This window comes from Rhinolophus hipposideros (assembly GCF_964194185.1).
Source record: "Rhinolophus hipposideros genome assembly, chromosome: 14".
NCBI lineage: Eukaryota > Metazoa > Chordata > Mammalia > Chiroptera > Rhinolophidae > Rhinolophus > Rhinolophus hipposideros.
The window spans coordinates 54,524,158-54,545,038 of record NC_138060.1 but is presented as its reverse complement, the minus strand read 5'-3'; the positions used below and the strand labels follow the sequence as shown (position 1 = coordinate 54,545,038).

Genomic DNA, 20,881 nt, shown 5'->3' with positions numbered 1-20,881 from the left:
TGATTTCAGATTCTTTGGGTAGATACCCAGGAGAGGGATTGCTGGGTCAGATGGTAATTCTATTTGTAATTTTTTGAGGAACTTCCACACTGCCTTCCATAGCGGCTGCACCAGTCTGCATTCCCACCAACAGTGCATGAGAGTTCCTTTTTCTCCACAGCCTCTCCAACACTTGTTACTATTTGTCTTGTTGATGATAGCCATTCTGACTGGGGTGAGGTGATGTCTCATTGTGGTTTTTATTTGCATTTCTCTGATGATTAGTGATGGTGAGCATTTTTTCATATGTCTATTTGCCATTTGTATATCCTCTTTGGAGAAATGTCTCTTCAGGTATTGTGAGGCACTTTTAACAAAGATCTGAAGGAGGTAAGGATGGGAGCCAGGCTGCTTTCTAAAACTCTGAGGGCTGGTAGAGAAGGGTAGATAGCACCTAGCTTCTGGAGATAAACTGGGTTTGAATCCTGGCTCATAGCTTCCCAGCTGAGTGGCCGTGGGCAGGTTACTTTATTTCTCTGTGTGTCTCTCATCTGTAAAATGGATTAAAAATCTCCAACTCAGGATGGTTGAGAGAATGAATGGGCTAATATGGGTGCAGCAATCAGGACATACATGAGTATGTTAATGTTGTGATAATGTCATAATAACGTGCTGTCATTACATCATCTGGTAGCAGCATGTTCCAGGCCTAGAGAGCAGCAAGTGCAAAGGCCCTGAGGTAGAAATGAGTCTAGCCTATTGGAGGAAATGCCATGATGTCAGTGTGCCTGGAACCCACGGAGCAAAGGGGAGAGGAGTTGGAGTTGTTGTCAGAAAGGTAACAGGGAGGGACAGGCCAGATCACGAAAGGCCAATTAGAATTTTGATCACACACTTAGCTGGTCCCTTGGCAGACTGGTGGCTGTCTGATCGGCTCTGCAGTGTCCTTGCTGTCCCCTGCCTGCCCCCCAACACAGTACCCACAGCAGCCCACCTAGAAAAAGGGTAAACATGGGGTTCAGACCCCAGTGCCTATAGCGAGGTGGATGAGGGCAGTCTTTCTGAAGAAGCTAGCACAGAACAGGGAGACTTGATCGGGAAGATGGAGGTGGGGCTGCAGAGACAGCTCGCGGGGGCCAAATGACCTGTTTTGCTCCAGCTCAGACACTTGCTCTAGCTGTGAGACTCTGCACAGGTTAATTCATCTCTCTATGCCTCAATTTCCTCATCTGTAAAACAAAAATAAAGTTAATGTCCACATCAGCAGATTGTGGCAAGGATTAAAAGAGTTAAATCTGCCCGATGCTTGGACCAGTACTTGCCTCATTTTCAAGTCATTATTATTATTATCTGCTATTCTAATTATTGAACAGGAAGGAGGAAAGACTCCTGGGGCACACTGCAGAGTGCCTGGGGCCCTCCCGCTCCTCTGGAGCAGGAAGTCAAGGAGAGGGTCCTGGGAACCCATTGGGGGCAGACCACAGCTTCTGGGTGGGTCTGGGGAGGCCCCGGGCCATCATCTGGAAGGGGGGCTGTCTGGCTTTCCAGGAACACCAAACCAGTGGCTGCAAACCCCCCTGCGGGTCTTGCCCTAGAGCCCCAGCCTTGTAGAATCAGGTCAGCAGCCTGGAAGCTAATAGAATTTCCTAATCTCATTAGGAAATCTCATTGTAGTGCACATGTCAGGAGGAATCCAAGTTCAAACACTTCATTACCGAGAATTCTGACTTCACCCATTCTCACTTCTGTGGGGCCCATTTGTAACCTTAAAGGGATTAGCAAGCCAAAGGGGTCATTTGCAAGGAAAGTTAAAGGAATTAGTGGACCAAGATGGAGACATTGAAAATTTAAAGAGATTAGCAGGCTCTGGGCTCCTGGGAACACCTTCTTGGCTTCTACTGAGTGCCCAGCGAGACATTTCTGTCCAGTTCCAGTCTGAAAACAAAGCACAGTGTCAGGCACACAGTGGGTGCTCAGTCAACATAGGAGGGTGGGGAAGAAGGGCCAGCTCAACTGGCAGCTCACATTGAACTTACGAGGTTGGAGGGTAGAGGGTAGAGATTTACTTTGTCTGCTGTCTGCGTGACACTGCCTGTCCCTGAAAGGCCACATGTGGCCCCAGAAGGTGCGTTAAACAGCCGTTCTTCTCCCTCCACACTGTAGACTTTCATCCTCCTTCCCCTCGGCCTTCCAGCAAGTTAGAGGCAGAGCTAGAAGCTACTTCTACCCCCAAGCCTCATGATTCCCTAGTATTTATCCAACCAATTTATCCAAGCAATATTTATTCAGTTCTAGACTGCTGTGTTGGGTGCCAGGCAGTGTTTTAGGTTCCAGGGTAATAGCAATGAACAAAACAGACAATAGCTCTGCTCTCATGGAGCATATATTGTAGTCAGGAAGACAGATTGTAGACTGATCAGTATTGCCCGGTGGTCATAGGGTCAGGTGATAGAAAGTTGCTAGGGGGAGGGTTGAGGATAGAGGCATAAGAATACTCTGGGAAGTTCTTCCTGCCGAGGTGACATTAAAATTGACAGGCAAATGATTTTAGGGAGCCAGCCATGAAGACGTGGAAGAATGGTGTTTCAGGCAGAAGGGACAGCAAGTACAAAGACTCTGAAGAGAAATAGGCTTGATGTGTTCAAGGGATGAGAGGGCTGGGCAGGGCCAGGTGTGGTGGAACCAGCAGAAATGGATAGACATAAAATGAGTTTGATGAGTTAGGATTTGGACTATGCAGAGCCTTGCAGAGGATAGGAATGTTTGGATTTACTCTGAATAAGATGAACAGTGGGCTGGAACGAGCTGTTGTTGATCAGAGGAGTATCATGATATGATTTTTAAGGGACTGCCTTTCTGCTATGTAGAGAATGGAGGGAAGAGAAGAAGAGGCCAGTGAGGAGGCTGCTGTGGTAGTTTTAGGAAAGAGATGATGATGCTTGCACCAGGATAATGTATCAGTCAGCTATTGCCATAATAATGCTGTGTAACAAACTACCCCCCAAAGTCAATAGCTGACAATAAGCCTTTCTTCTCATGCTCACTTCTCTGCAGGCTGACCGTGATTTGGCTGGTCTAGGTTGAGCTTGGCTAGGCAGCTCTGCTTCAGACTTCACATTGGCTTGGCTCCACACTGTGGGTTAGGCTCAGGACTGCTCCTCCAGTCTTTGTGCTGAGGCCCAGGCTGAAAGGGTGGTAGCTATCTGGAGAAGCTCTTTTCATAGAGGATTACTGGTGCACAAGAGCAAGGCAAACACAGCACAGTGGTTTAAGGCTTCTGTTTACAACATGCCTACCCACATTCCATTGGCCAAAGCAAGTGTGTCATCAGTAGGACAGGGAAGTTTGTTCACCCACAGCAGAAGGCAGGAATATATATTTGCTAAATGGCAACTCAAACTATCACAGATACCGTGTTTCCCCGAAAATGAGACCTAAATGGAACATGAGTCCTAGCATGAGTTTTCAGGATGCTCGTAATATAAAATAAGCCCTACCGTATTTCCCCGAAAATAAAACCAGGTCTTATATTAATTTTTCCTCCAAAAGACGCATTAGGGCTTATTTTATATTACGAGCATCCTGAAAAATCATGCTAGGGCTTATTTTCGGGGAAACACCGTAGTAAAGGAAGAGAATTTAAGACATGCTGGTGAGTTAAGCTGGCCAGATTTGTGATTGCATTGGACCTAGGGTACTACTGTTACGCTAGCCACCTCAGCCATCGCAGTTGCCTTTGCTTGACTACTTCCAATGACTGGGAGCTCACTACCTCCCTAGGCAACATTTCAGGGTAGTCCCAACAATTGCAAAGGTTGACATGAACTTGAACCTAGATCAATTTGGGATGCACTCCAGGCCCTGGCTGTGCCACCCTGGGTAGCATAGGCCCGTCTCCCCTGTGACTCACAGAGATTATAAAACCTCATTCTTGTACTCTGAAGAGCGCTGTGTCTTTAGGCAGCCCCAGCATAGACTCCTGGACTGTGGTCATGCAGGGCTGAGCTGATGTGAAGCCTTTGTGGGCCCCCCATGCTGCTTCTGTGGGAGGCTCTGAGTAATGCTTGCTGCCACCTCCTTTCATCAGGACACGCCGCAGCTCCATATGCATGCCTGGCTCTTTTACTTAGAAAAATCACGCAAGCACGACGAAAACAGATACAATGGTGCAGAAGTACATGAAGTGTAAGGGAACCTCTGCATCTCCTTCCCCTCCCCCCACAGTCCCATTCCCCAGATATACCCACGTTAACTGTTCAGTGTATATCTTCCAGGTCTTTTTCTTGTTTCGTTTTTGTTTGTTTGTTTGTTTTCATCAAACTGTTTGTCTTAGAGGTGCTCCCAAGGGAACACACACACACACGGAACTTCTTTGTTCTCTTTATTGTCTGCATCAGAGTCCAGAGTCGGACTGTACCCATAATTGATTTTAAAATTCTTCCTATTGATTGGTTGTTTTGTTTTTATGGTATTAAGAACAATGCTTCAACGAACGTCATTGCATGTATATTTTTGGTGCCCACGTATAATTATTTATGAAGTTAGATTACTAGATGAGGAATTACAAAGCCAATTTAAAATTTTCTTGGTAGATAGAGCCAAACTGCCCCTACAAAGTTTCCCACCAGCTAGGTCGAAGCATTGTGCTTTATGCTTCTATTCATGCCATCTTAGAGCATGGGAGATTTTTTTTTCCAGCTTCTTTATGCTCTTTATTTTAGGGAGATTGTAGTCAGTTACGATGCCCAGATCATTTTTACATGGGTTAACATGTATGACAGCATATGGTTAATAGAACTTGGTACTTGTTTCCTGTCCACACTCAGGTATCACCACTGATGAGAGATGGTGAAGAAGAAAGAGGATGCAGGAAATGATTGACAGGAGGGGTAGGGGGAGTTTTTAACCGGCAGGGAGTTGGGGACAAAGAAGCCCAGTGCCTGTGTTCCATCATGCCCCCCACCCTGCCTCCCTGGGAGCTCCTAACCTGAGTCTGGGCCAGCTGTGCCCGGTCCAGGAGCTGCCCCAGGTCTAGCAGGCCCCCCACCCCTGGCTGACACATATCTCCTGATTGCACGCAGACCACGCCGTCGGAGGAGGCAGGCCGGCCACAGATGCTGATGCCCCAGGCTGTGTGTGTGGATGGCTTCGAAGGGCCAAGAGAGCGGCAGCGGGCCCTCAGTGCAGTCAGTGTCCTTACCAGCGCACTGGAAGGTCAGCACCCCCCAGTGTCATCCAGACACTCCCCGCTTCTGGTCTAGGCACCATCACCATTGTCTTGACCTGAGCCGGGCATCCCCAGCTGCCTGGCCTGCCTTGAGCACCGCCACAGCTGTCCCAAACTTTTCAGTCTGTGTCCCCTGCCCTCGGTGTCTTTTCATTTGTTTCAGCTTGTTCTTTCCTGGGCATTCTCAGAAATCATGGCTGTGTTTCTTCCAAACATTCCTGCACCTGTCCCGGCTATCCCAGGGTCCTACCAGTCTCATCCTATCCTCTCCCAAGCATCTCCGTGTTTTCCTGGGACCTTCCTATCCTAAACATGCCTGTTTTAGCCTCTCTGCAGCCGTTCCCAGATCTACCACAGGCTATCCCAGACATCCTGCATCTGCCTCAGCCACTCCCACCCTAGGCAACCCCACATCTGTTCCATACTGAACTTGGCACCCCCGTTTCTTGGTGCTTCCTGTCCCATATGTATCCACATTTTTTCTGGCCTCTCCTAGGCCACCCCCTATCTGTTCTAATGTGTCCCAGATGTCCACATCTATTCCTACCTATTCTATTCTGGGCGTCCTGACGTCTGAACCTGCCTATCTCAGGTGTTGTCTCCTCCTTTTCATTTTGTCCTCTCAATAGTGTCCCCATATCTGTATGGGACTGTTGTCTCAAGAGAGCCTACATATGTCCTAATCTGTGCTGTCCCAGCTGTCCCCACGTCCCTCCTGACCTCCTGTCCCTGTGGCTCTCTTCTGTCATATTTCCAGGGTAAGGAGTCAGGACACAGGCTACCCTCCCCTTAGCCTTCCCTGTCATGTATCAGCCCTGTCATCTCCCCAGATAAGTCATACATCTTTTCTTGATTACCGTGAATTATATATGAGTCAGTCAACAAAAACAAACCATCTCACTGGCTGTCCCCCCAGAGTTGGAGGAATCTCACCGCAAGTGTCCTCCATGCTGGAACCGCTTCGCCCAGCGCTACCTGATCTGGGAGTGCTCCCCGCTGTGGATGTCCATTAAGCAGAAAGTGAAGTTCATGGTCATGGACCCCTTTGCCGACCTCACCATCACCATGTGCATTGTGCTTAACACGCTCTTCATGGCACTGGAGCACTACAACATGACAACTGAATTTGAGAATATGCTGCAGGTCGGGAATCTGGTAAGCACCACCAGCAGCTGACTCTAAAATGGGCGTCCTGGTATGAAAGGTTCTCGGCCACCTGTCATAGCCCTCATGAGACAGGGAGGAGGGAGCCAAAACACAGAAGGGTCTTCTGATGGGGGGAGTCATTGTGGAAGACATCTGAAGTAAGGGTCAGCTTTTAAGGAGCTAAGAGATGTAGTTGGGAATGGACAGTTTGGGGATAAAGGTCAATGAACATGCCCAGAGTCTAGAAAACAAAAGGGAGGTGGTGATGAGCGTGAAATGTGTGAGGACATGAGATTTGGCAACAGTAAATGCAACAGGGGAGTGTGGCAAAAAGGGGCCATTCTCTTCTAGACAGAGCTTGCATTCCATGAGCACCAGTGTTTGGTGGATGGAGGAAAGATTGGCTGGATTGTTAGATGGAGAGAAGGAGGGAAAGAGAGAGAGAGAGGGATGGGTGGATGGATAGATAGATGGATAGCTGAGTGCAGTGAGTAAATCAGGCAGAACTAGATTTTAATTCTGTCTCAGCTCTTACTAACTATGTATGTGACCTCAAACAAATTACTAAGTCTCAGTAATTGGCACAATACACATTTGTTGAATTTAATAAATGCAAAATTAGTATGACTGTTAACCTCATAGGAAGCTAATGACGACTGAATAAGATAATGTGCGTAGTGTGCTTGGCTCAGAGTTTGATAAACAGTAAGCACTAAAGATAAATGATAAATGTAGTTGTTATCATTGTGATTATTAAAGAGACTATCCCTGGAAGTCAGAATATCTGGGTTCCAATTCTGATTTTTTTTTTCTTTTGAGGTCAAATCAAGTCATACCTCTTCACTCTAAAGATGGGAAACTGAGGCCTGAGAGGTGACATAGTGGTAACATAGTTGGGCATGTAGCTAATGTCTCTTGATTCTGAGCAACAGGGTCCTATTGGCTCTGCCCAGATAAACAGTCAGCCCTTCTTGAGGGTAACGCTGGCAAAGAGCCCACTGGCCACTGAAAGGAGCTCCTGGGGTCATCACTAAATTTGGGTGGAGGGAGGAGTTCATTCAGTTCAAACTCTCTTACTACAGATCCAGCCTTGCCTCGTTCCTAGCAGCATAGGTGCCTTCCCACACACCCCCACCCCCACCCCCCTACCCCATGTCCCCAGGCACGCAGGTCTCCCACACTGTGGAGTAAAGACCGTCTTCTCTTAGTACTTTCCATATCCAGGACTCTAGAGGGTTCTCTAGAGGATCTATTCACATTTTTTCACAAATGTGAATCCATTTGCTATAATTCTACTTTTCTATGCTAACAGAAGGAAAAGCTATATTTCAGTCTGTGGGAGCCTCATGGCACAATTGTGCCTCTCTTATGTTGGCCTTCAGATGGTGGTTCTGTAGGGTTTTAGTTGAATGCGGTTTCAATGGGATATGACCATTGGGTTGTTCTGAGCAGCAAGTCCAAGGTGATGAAAAGCAATGGTGGCTTCACCGGATCACTAAGTAGTGATTGAATCGCAGCTATGTTCAACTTGTGGTTCAATTCTTAGTAATAGGTCATATAGTTGGATTATAACTCTATCTTGTTCTATTTGGATAGTTTTATTGCTAGTATGGAAGGTTTTTATTGCGTTGCAGTTCATGTATTTTACATGGTTTAAATATTAAATGGAAAGAAACAAAACCACAAAAATAAGCATAAGTAAATGCTCTTGGTATGGGGAAAAGCCTTTCTAAGCATGTCACTGAAGACAAATTCCATAAAGGAGAAGGGTGATAGATTTAAGGAACTTCTAGCACATTGTATACTCAAAGGAAAAAGGCAAATGAAACTTCTGTTCCTAACAATATTGTAGACAAGAAAACCTGAAAAGCCTCTGACTCTGAAACAATTAAAAATACAGCAAACATTCTTTGACATGCAAAGTTCATGAGAACTTTTGGCCCTAGTGCCAAAAATCAGAGGGACTTTAAAACCTTAGCAGTAAACATGTGCGATGGTTCTGAGTTGCTCTGGATAGTGGGGGAGGAGTGGATGATTTGAATAATCTGGAGGTTTGTATTTCAGTGAACATGTAGAGATAAGACATGTCTTTGGGACAGTGTGAGTAGGGGTTGGAACTGAATAGCCCCATAAGAATATGACCCTTCATTCAGTAAAATGGTGAAGCAGAAAACATCCACACACTGACCCTGAGAAATGACAAAAAAGGAAGCTTGTCAGTCTGAGCCACCAAGTGCAGTACTTAGAGGGAAACTTATAGCCTAAAGTAGATACATTAAAAAAGAAAAGTTGAAAATTAAATAGCCAATCATTTGATTCAAGTAGTTAGAAACAAAATAGGTGAAAACTCAAAGGAAATTGAAGATAAGAGTAAAAATTAATAAATAATTTTGAAGTTTAATTAGGGAGACATTTTTGAGAAAACTTTTTCAAAAGACTAACAGAAATTTTTAGCAAGTTTGAAATAGAAAAAAATTGAAGGCACAAATAAATAGCGTTAGAAATGGAAAAGGGGGCATAACTACACAAGTTAAAACAGTATAAAACGTTATAAACAACTTAATGCCAATAAATTTTGAACAGACTAAATGAAAATTTTCCTAGAAAAATATGTCACCAAGAAGAGATTTAAGACCACAAAGGGAAGAGAAAAAAATAAAATGAAACAAATTCACCAGTGTATGTGTAAGCACATCGTGGCAAGTTTGCAAACTTAATTGTCAGACCTTGTATTAAGATATATTGTAAAGCTATAGTTATTCAAATATTATAGTTTTGGTGCAAAAATAAAAAAATTGCCAAAATGTCCTTTGATAGATGAATGGATAAAGAAGTTGTGGTATAGATACACAATGGAATACTATTCGGCGTTAAGAAAAGATGATACAGGAACATTTGTGACAACATGGATGGATCTTGAGAGTATAATGCTAAGTGAAATAAGTCAGACAGAAAAAGCAGAGAACCCTATGATTTCACTGATTTGTGGGATATAAACCAAAAACAACAAAAGAACAAGACAAACAAATGAGAAACAAAAACTCATAGACACAGACAATAGTTTAGTGGTTACCAGAGGGTAAGGGGGTGGGGGGGGGGTGATGAGGGTAAGGGGGATCAAATATATGGTGATGGAAGGAGAACTGACTCTGGGTGGTGAACACACAATGGGATTTATAGATGATGTAATACAGAATTGTACACCTGAAATCTACGTAATTTTACTAACAATTGTCACCCCAGTAAATTTTTTAAAAATTGCTACAGATTGAGAACTTAGAAATGGGAAATGCAAATTTGGAGACTTGATAAATAACAGATGGCACTATAAGTCCATAGGAAAAGATAGACTATCCAATAAATAGCGTTGGGCAGAATGGTTATCTATATGGAAGAAAATAAATTTAGATCCCCACCCTACACCATACTCATTAATTACTTGTGGGGTATTGAATTCAACACCTAAATGGGATAAACCAAAAATTTTAAGCTTTTAGAATAAAAACGGGAAAAAAATATTTATGGTCTCGGGGTCGGGAAGGCTTTCTTCAGCCATATAGACTTTATGCCATAAAAGAGAAGATTGATAAATTTACCTATGTTAAAATTTATAATGTCTATACAACAAAGGATATGATAAACAAAATGAAATCACTACCACAAACTGGAAATTGGTATTATGAAAAGCATTTCATGACATGAAATCCAGAATAGGTATCGAATGCTTACACATCATTAAGGAAAAGAATGACAACGGAATGGCAAAAACATAAGTACAACCATGAACAAAGAAAAGGACTGGCACATCACAGAAGAGGAAATTCAGATGGTTATAAAGAAATTAAAAGAAACAGAGAGGAATGCAAATTAAAGCAACATTGAGCTACTATTTCTCACCCATAAGAGAATCAAAAATAAACTTACATGTGTTGGCGAGGAAGTGAAACAGTGGGAACTCACACTTCGTAAGAGTGTGGATTTGGTATAGCCGTTTCAGGGAGCAATTGTAGAATATCAGGTAAATCACAGATGTGCATACCCCATAACTTAACAATTTCATATATATATTTATTTATTCTTAAGAAAGTCTTACATGTCTGTACAAGGAGACCTATACAAGAAAGTTCTCTGCAGCATTGTTAGGTATAGAGAAAATTGGAATCAATATAAGTGTCTCTCCATCCATTAAAAAATAGATAAATAAATTGTATTCACACAATGCAATACTGTACATAATTAGAATGAATACATACACATGTATCAACATGGATCAATCTCATAAACAATGATGTTTAGAATAAAAGGAACTTGCAAAAAAGCATGCAAAAATAGCCCATTTGTATAAAGCTTAAAACAATGCAAAAACGCTATATATTGTAATTATATACATTGAAACTATAAAAACATTCATAGAACGATAAACATCAAACTCAGGATAACGATTACCTTCGAGTAAATGTAGTACTACAGATGGCTTCAGTTTTACCTGTGATGGCACATGGTTAAGACTTTGTAGTCGAAGCTGAAGTGCTTAGGTTCAATGTCAGGCTCCATCATTTGGGCCAGTGGGCTAACTTCTCTGTAGTATCTCAGTTTTCCTATCTGTAAAATGGGAATAACAACAATGCATAACCCACAGGGTTATTGTGAGGATTAAATGACATAATAGATGTAAAGCAGTAGTACAGTGCCTAGCATATAGTAAATGCTATTTAAGTCTTTGCTATTACTTTGTATGGAAACATAAAACAAGATTTGAAACACATATGGCAAAATATTAATAGTTGGCAGAGGTCAGTAGTAGATACAAAGGTATTCGTTATATTATTCTATACTTTTCTATATGCTTAAAATATTTTGTAATTTTAGAAAATACAATGACAAAGGTAAATGACAAACTAGGAAAATTGTTGCAATACATACAGTAGACAAAGAGATTATACCCTAAATATATAAAGTATATTTATAAGCAACAACAATAACACCAAAGGTAAATACCCTAATAGAAAAAAATAAGCAGAGGACATGAACAGGTGCTATCACAAAAGAAGAAATACAAACATCCAATAAACAATAAAATATGGCTCTTGTCCTGCTCGTTTGCAAAGGCTAATGGTAATGGAATGCCCAGTATTAGTGTGGTTATAGGAAAACATTCACGTGTAGCTCATGGAATTAGTTAAAAATGATCTCTGAGGGTCATGTACCAGTATGTGTCAGAATCTCTAAAAATGTCCGTTGACTATGCAATTCCATCTCCAGGGATTCATCCCTAAGGAAAAATTGGGCAAATTTTGGATCTGTATTATGACAGTGTTTTTAACAGGGACAAAACGATGCCCATCACAGGGACACGGTTAAACTATTTACGGCACATCTGCACATCTACACACAACCGTTAAAAAAGACAAGAAGAAAAAGAAAATGATGCTATAGGTGGGTCACGTTCAGTTGGCATGGAAGGGTGTTCACAAAGTCCTGTGCTTCAAAAGCAAGTTTACAACGTAGACAGGATGATCCCATTAAAAACTTACGCCGGGGTTCCCCAGAAGTCCACCCCCTTCCTGGGAAGCCAGCACTCGCACCCTGGTTCAGTGGACCCGCCAGGAGTCAGGGGAGCGGGTCCCCAGGCTCCCAGCCTCTGTCTGCCAGGCCCCTGTGATGCTGTGAGTCATGCGGAATTGTTTGTATCTGAAGGCAGCCCCTGCCTGGGTCTGGCGCTCTCGGCCACGCTCCACACCATAATAAATGCTGTCGATGACAACAATAACTGCCCTCTCTTAGGAGCATCCAACTCTGAGAAACCTCCTATGGAGTTATTAATATCCCCATTTGACGTATGAGAACACTCAAGGCTCAGAGAAATGAAGAAACTGGCCCAGGGTCGCACAGTGACAGACCCTGCTCGGGAACCCAGGTCTGGCTGCCGTTCTCTGCACATCTGGAACCATCCAGCTTTGATCACGAGGCCTTAGAAAGCCTGGGGTGATCTTTTGGAAGGAGAAGTTCTGGTAGCAAAAGCCAGGTACTTCTAAAGCACTGGTTCTCCAGCTGAGCTGCACATTAGAATCACCTAGGAAGTTTCGTTACGTCTCAATACCTGGGCTACACTCCAGTCCAACTTAATTCAAATTGCTGCAGGTAGGACCCAGGCGTCAGTATTTTGAAAGCTCCCTAGGTGATTCCAAAGTGCACCAAGTTTGAGAACCAAAATAGCACTTTTCACACTTCAAATTGCCTGGAAATCTAGTCAAAATGCAGATTCTTCTTCCTCAGGCCTGGGGTCTTTGGGTTCCTGCATTTCTAAAGAGCTCCCAGGAGATGTTGTTGGTTCTTTTGTTTCTCACCTCCCCAAAGGCATTCCCCAAGAGCCTCTGCCATCTCCTTCTGTCTTTTTCTCCTGACTTCCAGGGCCAGTTAACATCTGCTACCTTGCTGCCAAAATAGCTGTGAACCTGGGCAAAGTGAGGCAGGAGATCTTTCCTGAGCTCCTTTCCCCCAAAATGAGTATTAGTACCTGTAAGCCTGTCAAACACGTCTTAGAAACACACCCTCACTGGCCCACTCAGGCAAGTGCTGGGGGAGACCAGAGGGCTGGGGGGAAAGGAAGGGGAGCCCAGGCCCCACCATATGGCCTTTCGGGGAAGCCCAGGGCAGCTGGGCAAGAGCTCCAGCAGGATAGGAAAAGCCTCCTGAAAGATAGGGAAGTGGAGATGGGCGCTGCAAGACTCTGGGCGCTGAAGGTCACAGGCCCAACCGCTTCTCTGTCTGTTGAGAAAGTGGGCTGGCAGCGTTCTAGGTGTGGTAAGACAGAAAAGGTTCCTCCTGCTGAGGAGCTCCCCATCTAGCCCGGAGGAGACTCAACAAATACACAACTACATGTAGTATGTCAGATGGGGGTATGTGAGGGAAAGACAAATACACAAGGAAGAGGGATAAGGAATGTGGTGGGAGGGGCCACTATTTTATGTGTCGGGAAGCATCATCCATTAGGTGGCTTTTAAGCAGAGACCTGCAGGGAGTGAGTCCTGTGGATGGAGGACAGGACGATCCAGGGAAAGGGAGCAACAAGTGCAAAGGCCCTGAGGAAGGACCAGCAAGGAGGCAGGCGTGGCTGGAAAAGTAGTAGGGGATGGGGACAAAGGGATGGAAAAGTTATGGGTGCATAACCTGGAAACAGGCCTGGGTGCCAGGGGCAGCCTGGCACTTTGATGTCAGAGCTCACCTACAGAAGACCTCAGGGCCTCCCCACTGCCCTCAGGATAACCCTCTAACCCCAAGAAGGCCCTGGCTTCCCGCCAGCCACTCCTTCGCAGGATATCCCCTCCTCCTAGAACTGTGCTTCCTTCCAGCAGAGCAGTTGGCACACCTCGGGCCGTTGGTCCCAGCTGCCTGGCCCACCACACAATGGGCTTCTTGACCTTGGGGTTTGCTGGCAAAGGCTGGGCAGCTCAGGACTCATGAGTCAAGCAGGTGAATCCCAGCCTCTGCCTACCTCAGGAACATTTCCAGGAGGGAGAGATGGTTGCTCTAAGTCTTGAAAGGTATCACACTGTTCATCTCCTGGTTCTCAAACTTACTAGCTACGTGACCCCAGAGAACTTACTTACTTGACCTCTCAGTGCCTCAGCTTCCTCACCTGAGATGATACTTTCCTTGTCAGGTTGTTGGACAGATTAAAAGAAACAGCACATGCAAAGCGTTCGAGCCCAGCTCTTAGCACATAGGCAAGCCCTCAAGAAGCAGTGGCTGGTTATTATTACAGTGAGAAGAGTTCAGTGTGTGGACGCGGAGGGAGAGGGCATAGCATGGACAAAGGTCCTGAGCCATGAGAGCCAGGAGTGTTTGCAGGAATGCATGTACTGGGCACATGTGGAGCAAGGGTGCGCCCTCCACACAGGCTGGAGGGCGACGGGGCTGGGTCACGTCACCGCCCACCTTAGCCTGCCCTGCCATCGGGTACCTCTGAGACTGTCGTCTCTGCAGAGCCTGCCGTGGCCTGGCTGTTTCTGAGGGCCAGGTGGGTGGGTCATGCTTGGTGAACAACAGAGAGGGCCGGAGGTACCCCTAAGGGGCTATGCCATGGCCAAGCAAGCCCCCACCGGGATCCTGGGTGCTGCCAGAGCTGGCAGCCAGGCTGGGGAGCAAGAGTCGGGACAGAACGCCCCTGATGACCAGAGGGTCTTTCCAGTCCAAATGTTGGGGACCTCTGATTCCCGCTGCCTCCCCAGGTCTTCACAGGGATCTTCACAGCAGAGATGACCTTCAAGATCATTGCGCTCGACCCCTACTACTACTTCCAGCAGGGCTGGAACATCTTCGACAGCATCATTGTCATTCTTAGCCTCATGGAGCTGGGCCTGTCACGCATGGGAAACCTGTCGGTGCTGCGTTCCTTCCGCCTGGTACCCAGCGGGGCCCTCTGCAGGGGGTGGGGTGGGGGTCCGGGGCACACAGTCACCCCAACTCTGATCCGTCATGCCTTCACCCAACAGCTATTTGCTAGGTAGCCCTGGGTGCAAGGCCCAGTGTTGGGATGTGGGGGGTACCAAGGTGGGCAAGACAGAGGAGAGATCCCTCCAGAGGAGCAATCAGGGTGGACATCCTGATGATTTGCAAAGCCCTTCATGGTTCACCATGACCTCTTTAGTTCTCACAGGATCCCAGGAGTGGGGCTGGTATTACTACATCCCCATTTCACAGATGAGGAGACTAAGACTCAGAGAGGTGAAACCATTTCCCAAAGCCACATGGCAAGTAACAGCTGGAGCTAGTTCTGCTGACAGCTCATCTGGGCCACTGCCTGCTGGTTTCAGAATCAGCATTTTGAAAACTTTACACACAAACCGCCTGGGGATCTTGTTAAACTGTAGATGATGGTTCAACAGGTCTCAGGTGACGCCAGAGCTCCTGGTCTGTGGACTATGGTTTAACCTTAAAATGCCAGAGAGGTCCAGACGCGGGGCTAAGGATAGGTCAGGGAAAGATGCCTGAGGAGGTCCAAGCACTATTGGTGGCTTCACTCGGGGCTAGGAAGGCAGGATGGTGGGAACAGTAAAGGCCAGGCTCTGGGTTCTAATCACGACTCCATTGCCATGAGCCAAGGGACCTAGACAAGTGACTCCATCTTTAAGGGTTGGCTTCTTCTTCTGTCAAAGGAGATAATAATAGCACCAACCTCTTGTGGTTATTGGGGGTTCTAAATGAGCTGATTCATCCTTAGCACAAGGCCTGGCACAGTACGTGTTCAATAAATGCAAAGCACTGGCTCCCTGTCTCTGTGGTAACTAAGAGGAGAGAAAAATGGAGGCAATCAGGTAGCACAGAGATGGTTTGAGTTGACCTAGAAGGGTATCTGATGAAGAAGGGTCTGGCAGAGGAAGTACATTCCATGTTGGAGGAATCTACTGGGAAGTTCCCGGACGTGACACCGAGGGGAGTAGGAGAGGGGTGTGGGCACAAAGAGAAGGACTGGGCGGGGGAGATAAGGCTGGAGCTATTGATTTGCCTCCCAGAGCAGAGCCCGCTGAAGCCGCCTTCAGGCTGTGGAAAGAGACAGTAGTGTGTACTCTTGGAGAAACAGGGTACAGCAGGTGTCAATGACTTCCAAGTGCTCCCTGGGTTTCCAGGCAGGAGCCAGGGAGATAAGGGTGTCCCTCACAAGGACCCTTGCCTCCCCAGCTACGTGTCTTCAAGCTGGCCAAATCATGGCCCACCCTGAACACTCTCATCAAGATCATCGGGAACTCAGTGGGGGCGTTGGGGAACCTGACGCTCGTGCTCGCCATCATTGTGTTCATCTTCGCCGTGGTGGGCATGCAGCTTTTTGGCAAGAACTACTCTGAGCTGAGGCACCGCATCAGCGACTCAGGCCTGTTGCCCCGCTGGCACATGATGGACTTCTTCCATGCCTTTCTCATCATCTTCCGCATCCTCTGTGGAGAGTGGATCGAGACCATGTGGGACTGCATGGAGGTGTCTGGGCAGTCACTGTGCCTGCTGGTCTTCTTGCTCGTCATGGTCATTGGCAACCTGGTGGTAAGTTGGCCAATGGCCTCACACACACGCATTGACCTACCCGTCCATGCCTTCACCAGCTACCCGTCCACCCACTGATGCAGCTGTCCATTCACTTACCCTTCCTCCCATCCATCCACTCATTCACTCAGCCCATGTATCTACCAAACCATCCATCCATCCACACATCAATCTGTTATCTATCCATCTATTTACCCATTCATCGGCTCGCTGGCCCATCCTTCCATTTATCTACTCATCCATTCATTCATTTACCCACCAATGTACCCACTTACCCATCCATCTATGTACTTTTCATCAATCTAGCTATTCACTTACCTATTTATTCTTCTGTTTTTTTCTACTCATCCATACATCTTCCTATCCAGCCATCCATCTACTCATAAATCACCCACCCACCAACTCATCCATTCATCTGTCCACCTCTTTGTTAATCTGTCTACTCAGTTACCAGTCCTCATATCCATTTATCTACTTGCTCACCCATCCATCCATCCATCCATCCATCCATCCATCCATCAAACCCCATCTATTCATTCACTTACTATCCATCCATTCATTCATCATCTATCCATTTATCTTTCTACCAGCCACCCATCCATCACCCCCATTCATTCATACACAAACATACACACACTCCTATTCATCCGTCACTTATCCGTTCATTTATCCACCCATTCATTCGCTTGCCCGCCCATCCATCCATCCATTCATCCATCACCCATATTTCCACTCACTCATCTATTTCTCCACTCATTCATCCACCCCACATCCATCTATCAATCTACTCGTCCATTCACTCATTCACCAGTCCCATCCATCTACTCATTTATCTACCTATTTACTCAGTCACTCATTTACCCATTTGCATCATTCTTCATTTTTCATTCATTCATTCACCCACTTACTTGCGTGTTTATTCATTATTTACTCGTTTTGTAGTCGTTATTTACTCATCTACCTATTATGTTATTAGTCATTCACTGTCAATGATTTACCACATGGGTTTTCAGTTCAGCTTAACAAACTTTGCTGCACCCCTATTGCATACAAAATATTGTGCGAGATGCTGTTGGGCATACAGAGGTGAATATGACCCTCACATTGCTCATCAACTTGAGAGAATTGGGAGGTGGGGGATTCAAACAGGCATGAAATAACTCTCAAGCGGATCAAAATGATCAGAGCCATTAAGAAGGAGCTGAGATGGGTGTTGATCCTCTCCACCTGTGGAAATCAGGGAAGACTTCCTGGAGCAGGGTTTGGAGCGCACCTGATAGACAGGTGATGCTAAAGAGGGAAGGAGCAGGATGAGCAGAGCACAGGTAAAAGCTGGTGATGGTCCAGGTGAGGCGGGGCCTGTAGGAGCCTAGTATGTCACCCTGGGAGCTGTGGTAGGAGTTCCTGCTGTCATGAGGCATCCAGGCCTTTATTCCCATGGCATCTGTCTGTCAAGGGCAAGTGCATCTTGCCTTGTGTCTTTACAATGTGGGGAATTCCAGAGCTGAGAGAGATCAAAAATCTAAATGCCAAAGAAGGGGCCTTTGGAAGAGGCAAGGTTGAGGCAAGTCTGTGGTTCAGGAAGAAGTAAGTGTCCACTGTGGACATGGAGCCACCTTCCTGGATACATACCTGTTTTGCACATGCTCAGATAGCACACCTGCATGGTCTGGCTCCCGAGGGCGTGAGCAGCATGTCATTTCATATCAGGATTTTAGGTGGTATGAATACTGTGCGCTGCCGATTCCAGAGCCCTTCCCGAGACTCGACTGCTTTCTCCTCCCACATGTCTTAATCAGGCCAGGGTGGACCCAGAGCGAGATGGGGTCAGCATCCCTCAGGCCCCACAGGTGGAGCCGAGAGAGGAAGCTGGGCCTCCATGCACAGGGCTAATGGAACCCATCTCTTTGGCTGGCCGCACAGCCCCCTTTCCATCCCCTCAAACTGGCCACCCATCAGGATGGAGCCTCACTCGGCCCCTGGCCCAGCCCCAGGGCCACCAGACTCTGTGTGTTCTAAAGAGGGTGCAGGTACGCGGAGCTCTCAGCCCACAGCGGGCTGAGCTGCCCTCACACAGACAACCCTGCAATTTCCAAGCGGATCTGTCTGGGGATGAGAAGATTAGAGGCTGCTGGGGGAGGGAAGCTAACGGCCCACGCAGCCCCCTCCCTGGCCGCCTCAGGAATTGGGCTGCTGCCTGGCGTGGGTGGAAGCAATTGCCATTAAAATGGGAAGCGATGATCAGGCAGGGGCTGGGGATCAGCAGCATGATTGACAGGGAAAGCACTGGAAGAAGCCAAACTTCTGAAGCTGGCAACAAGGGAGGTCCTAGTGTCCTGTGTGGGTGGACAAGGCCACCCAGCACTCCCCTGCCCTGCCCCCAGCCTGGGCCCCAGACGCCTGGAGGTCAGGGAAGGTGGGGCCAGGTGTGAGTGAGTGCGTGGGGAAGAGTGAGGGGGGCCACCAAGCTCAGAGGCGGGGGCCAGGCCAGAGGTCAGCGTAGACAGCAGCTCCACCCCCCAGTGATGACGTCAAGCGGCTGCTGGGCGTCAAAAGTGACCATTTCTCCATAGAGATGGGATCTGGGTCCGACTTCTTACCCTTTCCATACTGTCCTCATGAATGTATGTTACTTTTTAAAGCAAAGGCAGGTTTCTGAGGCCTGGCACACCAACCTTACCCACTGCTTTCATCAGAATTCTCATTCCCTGCCTCCTGACAGTGTCTGAGGGGCTTGTGAGAGCAGGGAGTCAGAGTGGGTTTCCAGTGAGAACTGAGCCCCCGTGTTCACATACCACTGGACTCCCTTCTGGGGGTGGCTGGGAGGAGGAAACACCAAGCCCAAAGTGGGGAGGTCGTGTCTGTGGCCTGTCGGCCTGATGATACTCGTGCACCAGTCTGACCCACATGGAGGAAGACGCCCACCACCGTCTTCATTTACCCTCCATGAGACTGGGAAATGGGTCCATACTCAGCCCCTTGTCACTCAGCCCAAGTTCTCTTTTGTAACAAAAGCTAAAACTTCAGGCTTTCAGGATGGTTTAACAACAAGCAGTAGTCCAGATCATCCAAACACAGAGGGATTATGCAAACCCCGCCTTAGGGGTCTTAAATCCCTAACCCCTAATAAATTAAGTACTGTGCTCTCCGGCACCTCTGAAACCTCAGCCCCTCCCCAGATGCCCTGAAACAAATAGGCCTTGGAGTCAGGGCTGGCCCCTGGCACCAACCCCAGGTCCCTTCACCCCACCCCAGTTGTCTGGTCCCACACATAGCACCCATCCAGGTACCCCTCACCATGTAGACACAGCCATGGCTCAGTAGCCTGACCGTGCAGTTAGTCCCACATGCCTGAGGACGGCCCCCTGGGCTCTTTTCCTGCCATCTGCCATTGCCCCTTCCTATGCTCAGTGCCCCCGTCCCTCACCTAGAGAGTGGAGTCAGCCCTGAGGACACAGATAGCGTATGCTTCATAGAAGGAGCCTCAGATTTTCAAGCTGGCTTCAAGACAAAGAAACCTGTGTCTGTACGCCCTGAACTCAAACCATCTGAGCCCCTGGGAGGAAGGATTAGAATTTGTCTTTTTATAGCCAGATTCTCTATATTCAAGAGAATGGGTGGAGGCGTTGGGGGGGTCAGGGTCAGAGCTCAGGGTTCGAGCCTAGAGCTATTTGCCTTTGGCCGTCCCTCTGGGCCCTGTGCCTCAGTTTCTGCATCGTGGACCTGAGGCTGCGCGCCCATGGCATGGCGCCTGCCTTGGTGAGCCTCATCTGTTGTCTCCACAGGTCCTGAACCTGTTCCTGGCTTTGCTGCTCAGCTCCTTCAGCGCAGACAACCTCACAGCCCCTGACGAGGATGGGGACATGAACAACCTACAGCTGGCCCTGGCCCGTATCCAGCGGGGCCTGCGCTTTCTCAAGCGGACCACCTGGGACTTCTGCTGTGGGCTCTTGCAGCGGCGGCCTCAGAAGCCTGTGGCCCTCGTCCCTCATGGCCAACTGCCCGGCTGCATTGCCACCTCCGGCTCTCTACCACCCCCAGACACAGAGAAGGTGCCTCTGGCCCGCAAGGAGACACGGTTTGAGGAAGACAAGCAGCCAGGCCAGGACCCCCCTGGGCACCCGGAGCCCGTGTGTGTGCCCATTGCCGTGGCTGAGTCAGACACGGATGACCAAGAGGAGGATGAGGAGAATAGCCTGGGCACAGAAGAAGAGTCCAGCAAGCAGGTGCACCCTCACCCCAGCCCCTTTCTCCCGTGTGTGTGCGGCATCTACTTACATAGCCCCCGGGACTCTGCTGTCCAGGGCACCCAGCCTTGCTCAGAGAAGCTGCCCCTGCCAGACTACCACAGCAGGGCTGGGACAGAGCTAGCAAACAGGCCATCCCCCAACAGCCAGCCTCGTAGGGGATCAAGCCTTTCTCCAACCCAGCCCAGCAGGGGATCTTGAGAGGGGCTGCTATCCATCATTTATCCCCTGGCTGGGCAGCTAT

At 47.5% G+C, this 20,881-nt stretch overlaps 1 protein-coding gene across 3 annotated transcripts in view; it reads left to right on the top strand.

Moving 5' to 3' along the window:
- Positions 1–20,881, top strand: part of SCN5A (sodium voltage-gated channel alpha subunit 5) — a gene marked incomplete at its 5' end in the record, with an annotated part of 95,655 nt that overhangs the window by 45,661 nt on the left and 29,113 nt on the right. For all 3 annotated transcript variants that reach the window (XM_081072281.1, XM_081072280.1, XM_081072279.1), the window contains 5 exons: positions 5,061–5,193; positions 6,123–6,361; positions 14,584–14,757; positions 16,034–16,390; positions 20,176–20,616. In XM_081072281.1, the coding sequence (XP_080928407.1) occupies positions 5,061–5,193; positions 6,123–6,361; positions 14,584–14,757; positions 16,034–16,390; positions 20,176–20,616 (1,344 nt within the window). The remainder of the gene's footprint in view (positions 1–5,060; positions 5,194–6,122; positions 6,362–14,583; positions 14,758–16,033; positions 16,391–20,175; positions 20,617–20,881) is intronic.